Raw genomic sequence first — 16,863 nt, forward strand, 5'->3', positions numbered from 1 at the left:
CCCGTATTCCAATTACTGTACCGTGTAGCTTACTAAGCAGCAAACCGGTTAAGATGAGGTACTGCTTCAGCACTGTATGAATTATACTCCAGAGATGCTGCCAAGTGACTATACATCATCAAATTTTAATTTATTAATTTACCTTCTTTAATGACACTTCAATGCAGTTCCCTTAAGAGTGAGACAGCTAAACCATTGCACTTTCTCCTAATTATGCCACACTAGCAGCAAGCAGCAGGTGGAAGAATCCAAAGATAAACATGTGCTGAAGGATAGAGGTTGAGACTGGATACAGAACCTCAGCGAAAGTGCCGGCACTCATTGTCTATGTTCTTCTTCAGTCTGAGCCAGCTGACAAGAAAAGTCCATGGAGCACAATCATATTTTCACCATCAACAGTACTCTACTCTCCCACAATGGAAAGCAGTACGGCTGTGGTTTAGGATATGTGCGTGTTATCTACTACAGTTTTCTTCTCTGTTTAGGTTTGCCAGGTGAGTGCACATTTTTATCTGATTGGGAAGAGTGTCTCTGCAAAAGAACCTTCACATATAATATTGCCTTACTGTGCTAACACTTACATGAATTTTACCTTTGCTAGAAATTGTGATTAAGATTGTAAATCCATTATTTTACAATAGAAACTTGTATTTACTAATGGTCTAAAATATACGTATAAAATATGTTTGTCAGTCTCTATTTTATTTCTTATAAAATATGAACATTTCATTTAAATTGGAAATCATTAAGTGGGATAAAATAATTTATAAAAGGTTACAGAAAGCACTACATTTTCAATTAAATCTAATCCGATTAATGAATAGAAGATTTAAAAGGAAATGTCAAAGCTTAATAAAAGGTCAGGGTTTTCTTTTAGATCTCTGAAAATCAGAAGTCCCAGCATGATTTAAATTGCCATTTATTGATGCATTTTTCTTTTCACTATTAGAGAGAACATTTCACATTGCGGAATTAGTACATGGGTACTTCAAATCATTGCAAAATTTTAGACATAGACTGAATAATAGTGAACATACAACTAATTTAATTCATGAATGGTAATAATTGCTTAACAATAAAACATAAAATGTGCCTCAGATTTAGACATTACAGAGGGAGTATGACCCTCTGTTTTCATGCATGAAAGATGACATATGTAAAAGTAATTTATGGCAAAGGTGGCAATCAGTGCAAAACAGAGAAAAGCTTTAATAATTCTAGCATCCATCAGGCTGGGAGATGTGACATGAATTGCTGATCACAGCATATTGAATCTGATCTTTTCATTAGTAAAAACAGAGTAAAAATGTAATTAGTTTCATTTACATGATTATTTTGTTGGTATAAATGGTCATAATGACTTAGAAATTGATCATCATTTCATTGGTTTCATTTAATATTAAAATTCTACAGCACCAGAGGACAGTATAAAGGGATGATTTATGTTTACCTTTTTTAAGTAGTTAATTTCACAGAAGACAGATATTGTTATTTCTTGAATATACCTTATTGGTAGATCCGACACAATGGTGTTAAGGGATGCATTCTAACACCCAGGCAGTGGACCTATTAATATTATGAACTGCAGAAGCTGAGTGAATCTTTTTCACAGAAGTATTTGAATTCCAAATGGACTGCCTCATAGGATTGAGAATACAGAATCAATAGTTCTTTTCAATATAGAATTGGTCAGCCAAGTCAAAGAGAAAAATAACTGCAGTACATGGAAAACAAACACAAAAACTAAGTGGAACTAACTGGATTGCTCTACAAAGGAGCTTTTACAGAATTGATGGGCTGAATGGTGTCCTTCATTGCTATCTTAATTTTATGATTCTATGCTGGTTACCTGAGGTTTTGTTCATTCTGAAGAGTGGACCTTATTAACATCCACATGCAAATGTGCCTCGCACCTAGTTGGTCCCTTGAGAAGATGGAGCTGAAAGCTATGGGGGCTCTGAACTGGGGAGCAGGGGAAGTGGGATGGAGGTGAGCTGCTGGGATGCACCACTTCAGTGATGCGAGTTCTCAGAGCTGTAAGGGCTCACATTACTCCATTTCAGAGAATCTTTCCCCCCAACAAAAAGAATAATCTTATGATTTACTTCCTTCTTGTCAATAAAGTGGAGAGTTCCAAAGCACAGTCTGCTCAGTAGGTAATTCAAATTGTACTGGAGCCATGCAGATAAAACCCTGAACATACATGGATTCCATAGGCTTACTTTTACTTACAAACTATCTATAATGAAAAAGGTACTTCAACTTTATCTGGACCAACATAGTCACTGAAAATAAAGTTTGTATTTAAATGTATTTGTTCTATTTTTTTAAAAAAAGATGTGTGTTCAATACGTAGTTGTTATGGGCTAATATATTGATATATGAATGACCCAAGTCAGTATTTGCAAAATTGAAAATTATGTTCTTCCAGTATATTTTATCATATTTTAAAAGATAAAGAAGTATGAATTACTGCAAATGGGAAAAGACCTCACCAATATGGATATGTTTCTCAATGTTTTTCCAAGGCAAAGAAGGCATATAATTATGAATACATAAGATTAGTTTCCTTCATTATTCAAAAGACTTTTAAATGCTTCAAAAATTGAATGCTCTATTGCCTGGTAGGATTGAAATAACTTTTTCCTGAACAATGAATCAGTTTTGTTTAAAACTGAAACCTACATTCTCCTTCTAACATTGAATTACCTTAGCTCCATTCACGAGCAATAAACTGCTTCAGCCGTCAGTATTTCATTCCAAAGACCTTCCTTTGGGAATGAAAAGAACTGGAGAGGTATAGCTTCATAGCAACTGCACATCTGGAGGAAGGATAGGTTTATATTTGTTGCAAAGCTGTACTTCACCTTTAAAGAGGGAAGGTCTATGATTGGTTAGAGGGCAGGAAGAATTAAATGACTGAAGTAATGATGGTACATGACTGAATAGAGTGAAAGAGCAACAAAATGACATGTACAGGAAAGTAAGATTGGTCCAGCTGAGATGCAAATAGGCTAGCCGAATATCTAAGAAGTAAGGAAACTTTGAAAATGTAATAGAGCGGAGAAATCTTCCATTTTTCAGAGACCCCAATTGGTGCATACCACCCTAAACATCCAGCCATCTATGGACGTTGAGAGGAATCCTTTCCCAATTACAAACTCACACCTTTTCCATTGCCATTGGCTGTGAAGAAAAATTACAACATCACCAAAACTGTGATCACTACAAGGAAATGAAGGTTTTGGTTAGAAACTAAACCTATCAGAACTGAGGTCACGAATCTGACCAATCACAGACTTCTCTGGTTACTCCTCAATACTATGCACACATGCTCAATCTCAGCATAATCTCACATCTTTCTCCATCGGGGGTTCCCAACCCCTTGGTTAATGGTTAGGGTCCATGGCATAAAAAAAGTTTTACATTAAAACAATTCACCTCTACCATTATTTTTTGTTTTTATTTCAGGTTTCCAGAATTTGAAAATTTTTTAGTTGTTTAGTAGATAAGGTTATTGAAATGGTGCTGAAGCATTCACTGGCCACTAGCGAAAAGAATGGGAAGATTTACAAGCCTTAGCATTGAACACACAGTAAATAATATTCAGTTTCTAATCCTTACAAGTGTGTATTTGCCTTTTCCCTTAAAATTGCTTCCACCATGAAGCTTAAAGAACTGCTAAATTAACAGGAATATTGTCTACCTTTGATTTTACTAAGGTTTAATTCTATCAAGGTATTATATTTTTTGACCTTTGTCTTTCTTGAGAAAAGCACAAAGTGTGAAAATTGGATACAAAATTAATTCAATTTGTTTTATTTTATCACTCATTATTGCTAATATTTTTGTATTCTCCCACCCCAGGCAAATTGGACCTCAATATAGAGGACAGGCAAGTGGCTGTATATACCTTCAAAGCATCTGTGAATGCCAGTCTGTCCCCAGCCAACACCAAGCACCCTCGTGGTCCCAAACTGATTTTCAGTTCCTTTAATTTTCTACACACTTCATATCTGCTCATAACTGTGGCCAATGAATAATCCAAAACTGATGAGTCACCACAGACCTGCAGATTTCCTTCAAAGACACAGCCCTTGTTTCTCACATCACGTTTTAATTAGAATAAAGTAGCTTATAGAATGGGCAAAAATTGTGATAGTTGCCGGATTTGCTATTTAAAGCTAATGCTTGCACTTTATAGTCACGTTGCTATTTGAAAGTCATTTACTGAAATATAGTTGTTAAATGGAATTGTGGTTTTTGAAGAAATTAGAATTTTCAACGACAGAGTGGTATTTTTAGCATTCATTTTCTGAATGCTGTGAGATCACATCATTCTTCCAGGTGAAACGTATATTTCACACATACAATATAGAGTGAACCATGTCACCTCTATACTGGAGAGAGTGCTTTGGTATGATGAAAGCCTGTCAGGTCTTGATGTCACCTACTCTGAAACTCTTTTAACGTCACGTGGCTGAATGTGGGTTCGGTTGCAGGAAAGGCTCCCGTCAGAAATATTCAGCAGGATCTGACATTGCTTTGTGGTGCATTGTTTCTGAATAGCTCTTTTATTCACTTTTCTTCAAGGAAAGTATTTTCCTCCACAGCCATTGCCAGAGCTGCTGAGTTCTTTCAGCAGTCCAGATTAAACAAATCACCCCCCACCCCCTCCTCTATTCCTCACTCTGACTTTTTACTCTTTCTCACCTGCCTATTACTTCCCTCAGGTTCCCTCCTCCTTCCCTTTCTCCTCTGGTCCATTCTCTCCTATCAGGTTCTTTCTTCTCCAGCCCTCGATCTTTCCCTCCTACCTGGCTTCACCTATCACCTTCCAGCCAGCCTCTTTCCCCACCCCCACATTCTGATTCTGGCATCTTCCCCACTCCTTCTGGAGAAGGACTTCAGCCCAAAATGGTGACTGTTTATTCTTTGGCATCGATGCTGTCTGGCCTGCTGAGTTCCTCCACCATTTTGTGTGTGTTAATCCATTAGGTCCTGGCAATTCTACAAAAGCTTGCAGGAGATTATGGAGTATAACCAATGGCCACTGTTGAGAGAAATGCACTTAGTGGCCACTTTATTAGGTAGGCCTGTACACCTACTTGTTAGTGCAGATATCTAATTAACCAATCATGTGGCAGCAGCTAAATGCATAAAAAGCATGCAGATATGGTCAAAAGGCTCAGTTGTTGTTCACTTCAAACATCAGAATGGGGAAGAAATGTGGTCTAAGTGACTTTGACCGTGGAATAAGTGTTGGTGACAGAGAGGGTGGTTTGAGGTTCTCAGAAGCTCTGGGATTTTCACACAACAGTCTCTAAAGTTTACAGATAATGGTGTAAAAAACAAATAAAAAATTCCAGTGAGCACCAGTTCTGTGGGCAAAAACACTTTGTTAATGAGAGAGGTCGGAGGAGAATGGCCAGGCTGGTTCATGCTGACAGGAAGGTGACAGTAACTCAAATAACCACATGTCACACAGTTGTGTGCAGAAGAGCATCTCTGAATGCACAACATGGCAAAACTTGAAGTGGGTGGGTGACAGCAGCAGAAAGCCATGAACATGCGCTCAGTGGCCACTTTGTTAGATGCAGGAGTTAACTAACGAAGTGGCCACTAAATGTGCATCCTTGAATTTGACCTGACTAAGTTTTTTTAGAGCAGGAAAGGATGTGTCTATGCTAGCCATTCTTTCAAAAACGTTGAAGCAAATTGTACAAACAAGAGATAGATGTTCGAGATGGGAGAATTAGAAGGCAGCTGGGTAAATACAGAACTTTTGCCTGAAATAGTGTTTGATACAGAACACAGTTAACTGTGATATTTGAGATTGTTTGAGCTTCAGTACTTTATGAATATTTATTCTGTGAAATGTTCTGGACAGTCACAGAGAAAGATTAGAAATATCTGGAAATGGACTAAATTGAGTTTTAAGTTTCTGAGTTTATGGAATGCATACAAGTGAAGAGGAACATGGAGGCACCCATTCAAGGTAGGCAGAAGCACTCAGTTAGAGACAGCCCAAGAAACACAATCAGTAGCTTGAGGTCTGATGACGTTGGGCGGATTTACAGTTCAGAACATCATTAAGGTAGAATGAAAAAGAGGAAAATTGTAAGCAATGGCCCAGCAACAACTAAAATAAAACAGAAAAATGCTGTAGATATTCAACAGGTTAGGCCACATCTGAGGGTAAAAAATCAGAGTTAACATTTCAGATTGGGTATCTTTTGTGGGAATTAAAAAGGAAATAAAAGAAATTTGAAGGGATTGGTGGGATTTTCGATCTGAAACAATACCACCCAATTTATTGTGTTTCAATTTACATTTCTAGCCTCAGCAGATTTTTTAATCTGTGCGTTATGTATGAAGGGGATTCATGAGTATGAACACAATAGGAGCCACAGACTCATTAGCATTGTAAACAGGATTCTCAAAAACCGTGAAGAAAATAAAGAGCATACAGAACAATTGGAAAGTGCAGGTTAATCAGAGGTCATGCCACTTGTCAAAATCTAAATATGATTCAGAGTTTGCATTAAGCGTTCCAGGAGTTACAGGTAGATTTAACATTCAGGCCTCAAATTTAGTAATGTTAGAAATGTTATGAGGTTAATTATTATTAGCAATTTGACGAGATTCAAATTCATGAATAGATGAAGATCAGATGTCAGGGCATCATCTCCAAAACTGAAGTTCCTTACAAAGCTGATATGACATGCCCCGAATCTCTGACTGCAAAGTCATGACCAGACTGGTCAGATCATACAACACAAGAGCCTGAGAATAAATTGGAAGAAAATATTTTATGCTGTTGGGATGACAGGAAGTGATTTTGTGGTAGAAAGAAAAAAGACATTAACACTGTTTTACAGAAATGCAATCAGATAGATGTACTTAAATGGAAAAAAAAGCTTCAAAAATTTTTTAAAGATAGGTATATGACTAACAGCCAGTTGTGGATGGGAAGGGTTCAGATTGTTGGAAAATTGTGACAGGTTCCAAAACATAAACTGTGCTTGAAGTAGATTCATTAATTTTCTCTAAAAGGAATTTGAGAGCATCAGTGAAAGGTATCAAAGTACAGGTAAAGTTGCAACAACGGAAACAGGTTCTTTCTTCTATCCAAAGTATTAGGCCTAAAGTTATGGACATAAAAACAGTGGGTCTGTTCTGAAGAAAAGTCACCAACATGAAACTGTCTCTCATTCTTTAACGCTGGCTGAGCTTCTTGGTGTTTCCAGTAGTTCTTCACCTTTCCAGCAGTCACAGTTTTTTGCTTTGTTGGGATTGGACAGAACTGAATAAACATTTTCTGCCTTTATACCATAAATTTAATCCAGCAAATTTTCAGATCAGAATTCTACCCATTGACTGTGGCCTATTACATTCCAGTAAGTTGTGGACAGATCTTCAGCTCAACTTGTCAAGGTGGAAATTCCAGGTTACTTGAGGAATTCTGTCCTTTATGTTTGCCATGAGCCTCAGCAGATCTCACACCTGGAAGTGAAGGCAGCTACAAGAGGAACTGCAATAAAATAGATCTTCCATGGAAAATTTTTACATTCCAAAGAGAGTTTTCTTAGTTTGTTAGGAAAGTGGAAATTCCTTTTGGGCCTCTTGTCACAGAGGGAAGTCTCTGGCATTGACTTTCTGAACAGATGGATGTCAATGATATTTCCTTACAGGTTGGAAGTATGCACCCTGTGAGACTATACTCCTGCAGTCTAGATCTGTTTCTTCATCTTAGGCTTAAGATTGATAGGGACTTCACACAACCACACTAAAACTGACAGATTACATAAGTAATAACACACTCACGCACCCTTTAAATTTCAGCACCATCTTGTCTATTTTTGAAAATACTGACAGTAAAAGGAAAATTATAGATATGGAGCTTTCAACCAGCACCCATCTCTTACCATTCCTTCAAAGAGTATTGCAACTGAATTTCCAGCAAGTACGCAGTTCCTTAGGGAAAAAAACATATTTTGCAAAATTACATTTCGGGTTTAGTCATTTCAAAGTATCTGATTTAAAAAATTTAATCAGTTACATCAATTCACATACCAAATGTTTTGCACCGAAAAGCAGTAGCTCCATGCTGATGACTGCCCCCATTAAGCCATTTCTGCTAATCCTATCATAGACATTCCCTTTGTTCTACGCATCCCTCCGCCTATCTTCTCTCCCACTGCAAAGCTATGTGCATCTCTCTCTTTCCCAACTCTGACAAAAGTCACAGGTCTGAAATTTTGGCTGCCTCTCTTTCCATAGACACTGTCTGACTTGCTAAGTATTTCTAGAACTTCCTGTTTATGCTTCTCGTGAAAACATACTATTTCATCGAAACTCCCATATATGCTAAGGAACTAGTGATTGTAGAAACTTGTAACATAAAAACCTCCGTCTATATTTAAATGAAGATCCATTTCTCATGTTCAAAAAAAAAAGCATTGAACTTTGCTATTCTGTCAGAAATCTATTGTTTCATTAGATTTCAGAATGAGCACAGAGCAAAAGTGAAAATCCCGGAACACTTCAAAGAGCACTTGCTTGAGTTCTTCTTTTAGCTGTCTCTCATTTCCGGTGCTTTCATCCCAGCTTTCCTTGAACCAGTAAAACCACCAGCAAGGTCTGCTTCCAAAATAAACATCAACCACTGATTGTCATCTTACCTGGATGCACCTGCCATCTGCATATGCCTGTCCCAAAGGTAAATTCAGGCATCTGTGCAGTTTGCACCACATTATTATATAAATGGGGTCTACAATAGTATAGCAGTTAGCCTGACGCTATTATAGCATTGGAGTTCAGAGTTCATTTCCTGTGGCCTCTCTAAAGAACTTGTACGTCCTTCCCATGAACGTGTACATTTCCTCCAGGTGCTTCATTTTCCTCCCACATTCCAAAGACACAACAGTTAGTAGGTTAATTGGTCATTGTAAACTGCCCTGTGATTAGGTTAGGGTTAAATAGATGGGTTGCTGGGCGGTGCGGCTCGTTGGGCTGGAAGGACTTGTTCTGCGCTGTATGATTAAATAAGTAAGGATATGCAAAGGCACAGATTTCTCAGCTAGGAGACAGTAACCAATATTACGGCTGAGCATGCATTTGCATAATATGAAATGAGAGTCCTCTTAACTTCATTTCATCCACAGCTATTCTGGCTTAAGTTGTGATCAAAAACGAAATTGGGTTAAAGAATAACTTTATGAAAGCAGATTACCTTAATATTGATATTTGGTGGAATGTGTATGAGCATTTTACTGAATAGCATAATTTAAAGGTGGGGTGGGGCAGCACAGTAGTGTTGTGGTTAGTGTAACGTTATTACAGCATCAGTGATCTGGGTTCAACTCTGCCACTGCCTGTAAGGAGATTGCATGTTCTCCCCATGGCTGATGGGTTTTCTCCAGGTGCTCCAGTTTCCTCCCTCATTCCAACGACAAATGAATTAGTAGATTAACTGGTTCCATGGTTGTAATCAGGTAGAACAAACTCATTGGGCTGCAAGGGCCTGTTACTATGCTGCATCTCTAAGAAAAAGGAACTCAATGCAGTACTAGGACACTGCTGAACTATCAGGGGTACCGGTAAGATCCTTCTGAGAAGAACTTAAACTATTCATTGATTTAATAGAAACAGGAGAAAAGCTGCAGATGCTGAGTTCCTCCATTTTGGATGAGTTGTATGGATTTAATAGATCCTTTCTCACAACTTCAAAGGAGCTCATGAAAGTTCTCCAGTCTTTTATTTATCTTTCAACCTACATGGTTAAAGATAGTTTCTGCTCACGATGATTTTTATTGTTTGTGGGTTCTTGGAGTCCACAGGTGATGTTTACTACATCACTTCAATGACTGCACATCAAGAGTGTTTTATTGACTGCACAGAGGTGAGGATACACTGAACCTGTGAAAAACACTATCTTTATTTATTTTTTTGTATAGGTAGCAACATTTTTGAAAGAGCACTTTCTAAAATGAAAGGTTGTTGGAGAACTTTACAAAGGTCTTTTTATAAATGTCTGCAGTTACAGGTTTTTAAGACAATTGAAGCCCACTAATAACAATTAAATAAATAAAGATTGATATACCATTTAAAAAAGCTGATAATGATGAATTGTCTTAGTTTGCCTCAGAGGTATTAGGCAAAGGACTGAGAAAAGGCAGATGAATTTTAATTATAAAAGCAATAACATAGTGAAGGAAGCAGTGAGATCTATAACCAAAAGGAGAAGAATTGATTATTATGAAAAAAACATTTTAAATGAGTTTTTTTAAGAGTTCAGAGGGAATATGTGCATTGGCTGATAAAATTGGCTGACTAGTGTTCTGTACACCAATTTAGATCAGGTCAATCAGGTTTGATTTTTGGAGGTCTATGTCAAGTTTGGTAAAATTGTGTGTGCACTGTTTTTCCAGATCCCTGGAATTTTCTATCATGAACTTGCTGTGCTATCTTGAGAACTGGTAATTAATTGTCCTTAAGATCATTTAAAGTGGATTTTAGAGAATCGGGACAGTCCCATCAGTCCCATCTAACTTCACAATAAAATTGTTTGTCATTCTTCACCCACACCATGAGCCCCATTCCAAATGATCAGTCACTATGGCTCAAGGACCACTTTTCAGTGAGTACCTCCGTGGCTTCAGACTGACCTAATGGACTCTTGAATAAGTTCAAGTGATATCGATCATTTGAAACTTTTGAGTATTTTGGGCATATTGTAAAAGGAATTAATGATTCATCCCGGACCATACTGAATTAATTCTGGGCCATGTGAATACTGAGCCTAGAGTTACCTCTGGCATGAATATTTTCTTTGATGAGTCTTTCTGGGTGGTTAGTGCCGAGACCTCAAGTTTTCACAGTTTGCAAATACTTGACCAAAGTTGTTGTAGGGGTTGTTGTTAAATTTACTGAGGACGTAATAGTTGCTTGGAAAATAAGTTGCGAAGAGAAGATAAGCAGACTGTTAAATGGATATGGATGGGTTAAGTGAAGGGCAAATATCTTACAAAATGAAGATAACGTGGGAAATGGGGAAAAATCTAGTTTTGGATGAAAAGTAAAAATAAACACAGGTTATCTCAAAGATGAACAGTTGCAGAGTTCTAAGCTGCTGAACAATCTGTGTGTCCAGATGCATGATCTGCAAAAGGCTAATACAGGCGACCTCCATGTTACAGCTATTTGAATAATGAAAAGTTGTCCTTGTAGAATTCACTGATCACTCTCCAAGTCTCTCCAAAACTCACTATCACAGAGTTCATATGAAAAAATTAAGAAATGATTTCAATTTTAACTTATGTTTCTTGACTCCACAGATGACATGTATTAAGGAAAATCGTGATACAGATTGTACCTAAAAATCCCTGGACCAATTAAACTTCGACTATTATTGAAATCATTTTCCCCTATTCTGTCAAGCTAAAAAATATTTATGCAATTTCTAACAGTTGCCTCATATTTGATGCTAATTGAATGACTTATTGATGCAAAGCTGAGTGGATATCAACCTGAAAGTGCACTGTCCATTCATTAACTGTGGTTTCCACACAGAGAATGAAATACACAGGGAGGGAGGGCCTCGTGTGTGCTCTAGGCCTAGCCATGCTCCTTGCCCTTTACTATTCTATCTATGCGTTCTCTTCCAATTGTCAAGGAGACCCCAAGTCATTTTTAAAGCAGAACAACATAGAGGACAAAGTAGAGATCTTAGCAGCTGACGTTCTTCCACTTAGGCAATCCCTTAGGACAGATGGTGACTCTCTTCCACTTCAGCGTTGTGGGCAGTGATGTGGCTGATGAGTCGATGTGTACTCTTCACAGATGGGATAGAAGATGGCTGATTGGTAGTGAGTGCATGGTTAACATGGAAGGTGGTAACTCCCTCCACTGCTTACTGTGTCCTCCTGATGCTTGGCATCAATGTTCTTGTCACCATCCTGAAGGCTCCTTCTCCACATTGAGCTGTCATGGGCCAGAGGTTACGAGCAGTTGGTGCAAGTGTTATAGTTCTTCAAGAATGCTTTGACACATCCTTAAATTATTTTTCTCTCTTTCCACCTCTGTAAGAGCTCATAACATATGGGTAGGGTGTTGGTGTCAGGAGCCTGGTGATGGGCTTGCGAATGATGTGGTCAGCCTAATGTAGTCCTATGTCGTCACTTGACAGTAACCAGGGCCGCAGAGCCTGACTGCTGAGGATGTAGGCCAGGGAGACAACACTGTCATTGTTGAGCTTATCCTTCACATCCATCCAGTGAACCAGGTGGATTTTCAGAATCCAATCCTCCTGGGCGATTTCAGAATCCGGGGTAAAGGGATAAACCCATGGCATGGCATGATGAGTCAGAAAGGAGTAGTGAAGACTATAACTGAGCTTTTTTATCCTTAAAAATATACCTGACCAGATACACACCCCATTTCACTAGAGGAGGAAGATCAAGATGCCATGGCAACACTAGAGACCATTGCACTGTCACATGTTAGATTACATCATTATCTGAGCAAATATCCACAGCTATTTTCATCGCCTTCACCTTGAGAGGCATCAATGACTGCTGGACTGGTCATCCTCCCTATTATTTTGTTCCAGCTCACCTTAAAACATCAACCTCAACGTGAGTGCTGCTGTGAGAAGATCAATGTCAAAGTTTGCAAAGACCTCTCAGAGGCAGCTGATATCAGGCAGCGCTCAATGAACAGCCTGTCAAGTCCCCGCTCACAGGAGCTACAGGAGCTACCAAATGTCCACAACTGCTCTGAAGCTTGTAGCAATTGGCATTGAAAACACATTTACTTCTCTTTTACCAAGAAAAACCAGAAGTGCTCTGACGACCATGATAAGGAGATGGAGGAGTAATTGAAGTTCCACCTTTAATCACCAGGAGAGATAAACCACAAAGAGGCAGCTGATGCAGGGAGTCAAACACATTAATGATTTCTTCATGAGCATTAATCAATTAGGCAGACACAACTCAATCCCCGACTAATGAAGAATAACGCGCCATATGCCTTCTTAACCCCCCATCAACATGCGCAGCAACTTTGAGGGATCTATTGAGAGTTGATAGCAAATGAAGATTGCTGTGAATATCCAATAGATCAGGTAACACCTGGAAATAGAGATAGAGACAGAGAGAGATAAAGAAAGAAAGATAGAGACAGGGAGCTAGAGAGTGATAGAGAGAGAAGAAAATTCATATAACAGATAACTGTCTTAAAACAGAAGAGGCCAGTTCTGACAGAAACCTGGAAAAGCTGGCTGTCTGAAGTTGTTAAATTCATTATCGAGTTGTGAAGGCTGCAACATGCCCAGACAGAAAATGGGGGGGCATTTCCTCAAGGTTTTGGTGAGCTTCGTTTGAACATTGAATAAGGCCACAGACTTAGAGGTCAGAGCAGGTGAGATAGAGAATTAATGTGATTTAACTACACCCTTTGTTAGTATCCCACAGATAATTCCCATGCATGAGCTGTCACAATAACTTCACAGAGCTGAGACCCTTTTTCATTGTTGGGAAAAAAAGATAAAGAGGAGACATGATTCAGGTGCTTTTAAAGAAATAATTAAGCATATGTAAAATAACATGACTACAAAAAATACAATTGCAAATAAAGAGCATTAAGTCTATATAAGGCAACAGCAGGACATGAATAAATGATCAGAAGCTCAGAGAAACATGGGGATGGGCTTGCAATGAGAACAAAAGGTCAAAGCTTAAAACGAATGATTGAAGTCTTTAAATGCTACGCGGTTTGGATAATGCAAATGCAAACAAGATACTAAAGTTAAACTTTGATCAGAGCATTAAAAAGACTGAATACTTAACAAGCTAATTTTAAAAGGGATCACAGACAGCAGTATTTTTCCCTCCCCATAAGAGTAAAAGGTATATAGAACAGATCCACATGAAAAGAATTGCATGTTGATTATTTATTTACAAAAGATGATGGTTAATATCTGATTGTGAAAATGATTGCAGTTTATTAGCATTCACACAGATAACTATAAACTATGGAACAGCATAGGTTCCAAACATGGAAGGGAGATGAAAAAGTCACCTTCAATATAAAATATAATACAGCCCATGTTCATGTTTTAGGAAGTCAGAAGAGAATTTTTGAATGATCTTCTATTTTAATGTTTTCATCGTTCTCAGGAAATTAACCATATGGGGGTTGGATGCAAAATATACTGCAGGTGCCAAGCAGAAGTAGCTTGATGTATTGAATGTCTTGTTGTCCCTTCTATTCTGACTTGTATACTTTTTAAACTCTAGAGCCTTAGTGTCATGGGTAGATTGTGAATTACATCACCACCAAATAGAGAAGTGTATGATTGTAGATAAAAACTGATTATCCGTGACTAAAACCTCTGGTTGCTGGAATCTAACCACACAGTGACAACCACATCAATTGGCACCAGGTCTCTTAAATAGAGGACTCCATAAAGATCCATTTAAACACTGAAGGCCGATACATTGAAACAGAAGATGCACGTCAATAGAGCGCCATTGGGGGTTGGGAGCAGGAAAGTCACAATGAGTAGACAATAATCAAGTCTACAAATACTTAAACTTCCAAAAATAAAGCCAAGCAAATATCATATTCATTTTTTTTTGGATTGGGCTAAGTTCATAGGACAACTTCTCCGATTTCCTTTCCCAAATGACTGGATATATTGCTGTGCAAGCATAGGCACAGATAACAATTAATGTGAGATGTCCATAGCCCAGAAGCATCATTTGTACAGTTCACAATTTCACCATATACTTAAAGATTATGATTATCGATGTTTTCAATGGATGTCTAATTACAGCACATCAGTGCCTAATCTAACAAACACTGTTTAAGGAAGACAACAATTTCTCAAACTTCCAGTAATGTCCCCCCCCCCTTCACTATTCCTCATTCCCACTTCCCTCTCACCTTGTCTCCTTAGTCCTTACCAGCATATCACCTCCCTTCCTCTGGTGGTCCTCCCCCTTTACTTTCTTCCATGGCATTCTATCTTCTCCTATCAGAGTCCCCCTTCTCCAGCCTTGTATCGCTTTCACCAATTAACTTCCCAGTGCTTTACTTCACCCCACCCCCTTCCCAGTTTCACCCGTCACCCTGTGGTTCTTCCCCCCCACCCCCCTCAGCCGACTTCCTTACTCTCACTCCTCACCTTTTTTTTCCAGTTGTGATTAGGGATCTCAGCCCGAAACGTCGACTGTACTCTTTTTCATAGGTGCTGCCTGGCCTGCTGAATTCCTCTTGCATTTTATGTGTGTTACTTGGATTTCCAGTATCTGCAGATTTTCTCTTGTTAGCCATGTTCCAGATGTAGGATTAAACCAAAATCTACTGAATTTTGTATTTTGAAGAAGAGTGAACAATCGAATCATTGAAAACAGGAATTCTGCAGATGCTGGAAATTCAAGCAACACACATCAAAGTTGCTGGTGAACGCAGCAGGCCAGGCAGCATCTCTAGGAAGAGGTGCAGTCGGCGTTTCAGGCTGAGACCCTTCATCAGGACTAATCAAATCATTGATTCATTTTCTGGTTGTGTCTGTGTTTTATTAGTATTGGATCTCATTTTTCCCTACAAAATGACATTGACAATAATTTGAAATTAAATTATGTAGTAATAACTTGTTTTGAAATGTCTTGAAAACAAGAAAAGCTCCATATAAATACAAGTTTTTTGTTTCTTTACATAACTGAGGAAAAAGTAACCTACCTACAGATCTCAGGAATTGTGAAGCCATTTGCACAAGTTATTTAGAGTCGCAGAATAATAAAGCACAAATGGAGGCCTATCAGCCCAGGAAGGGAAAATCTAAACAAAATATTGCAGATAATCTGAAAAAGAAATAAGAGCAGAAAATGCTGGTCAATGAAGAGAAAAAGGATCAAGAAATATTTGAGCTATGGGACTCTCCAACTGCCTCATAAGGGAGACAGCTAAATCATTCCATTTTTAACTTTCATATTCTAAGGTGTTTATGCATGCGGATGAAAAGACAATGCTTGCTGATGACATAAAACTAGATTGGAAAGTGAGCCATTATAGACACACCTTAGATGAACCACGGGGTAATAAAGAATAATTTGGGAAGATATGAGACTATTCATTTTAGTAAGAAGAATAGAAAAGCAGTTTTTAACTTGTGAGAAACTGCATAGAGATCTGAGTTCATGAAACATATGAAGTTCACATACACATAAAGCAAGCAAATTGGAAGGCAAGTCGATTTTACTACAGGGTGTTCAGAGTACAAGAGCCATAAAGTCTTGCTGATGAGATGTGTGAACGGTTTGCCTTTCATCACATTCTAGTCTGAGACGAGTAAACTTTTGGATATTCTGAATCAATGGGCAGGAAAATGAAGTATAGTAGAACTATAATTTATTACATTAATTTGGCTTTCTGAGAACACAAAGAAAAATAATATTTAACTCTGTACTTCTTCTGTATAAAGGCATCTCCAAGTCACTGAGAAATAAGCTTAAGTCAAGGAGAGTTTTCTGGTCATGTGGTCAACTGGCAATCCTGGTCTGGATGCTGAGTGCTGATAACATTTGGTCAACAATATCAGCATCCATAAAGTGTCAATGGAGAGCGCCAGATCTTACTGAAAGTTATCAAACATTCAGTTTTCCTTCTACAGTGTAAGTACTTGACCAGGTTAAACTTAATTTGGACAAGGCATGGGATATTTACGTCTTCATTTAACAAAGAGAGCGTCACTGCAAGTATAGTGAGTTGCAGTCAATGAACCATATTGCAAAATCCAACTTTGTACAGTCATTTTGTAGTATCAGGCATAGAAGAAATCCACTCTCCCTTCCTGGA

At 38.2% G+C, this 16,863-nt stretch overlaps 1 protein-coding gene across 1 annotated transcript in view; it reads left to right on the forward strand.

The window, feature by feature from the left end:
- The first annotated feature begins 367 nt into the window (after positions 1-367).
- Positions 368-16,863, forward strand: part of gpr139 (G protein-coupled receptor 139) — a 71,817-nt gene continuing 55,321 nt past the window's right edge. The window contains exon 1 of the mRNA XM_072269521.1: positions 368-494. Coding sequence (XP_072125622.1) covers positions 368-494 — 127 coding nt within the window. The remainder of the gene's footprint in view (positions 495-16,863) is intronic.

The sequence above is a fragment of the Mobula birostris genome, chromosome 9, assembly GCF_030028105.1.
Source record: "Mobula birostris isolate sMobBir1 chromosome 9, sMobBir1.hap1, whole genome shotgun sequence".
Taxonomy (NCBI): domain Eukaryota; kingdom Metazoa; phylum Chordata; class Chondrichthyes; order Myliobatiformes; family Myliobatidae; genus Mobula; species Mobula birostris.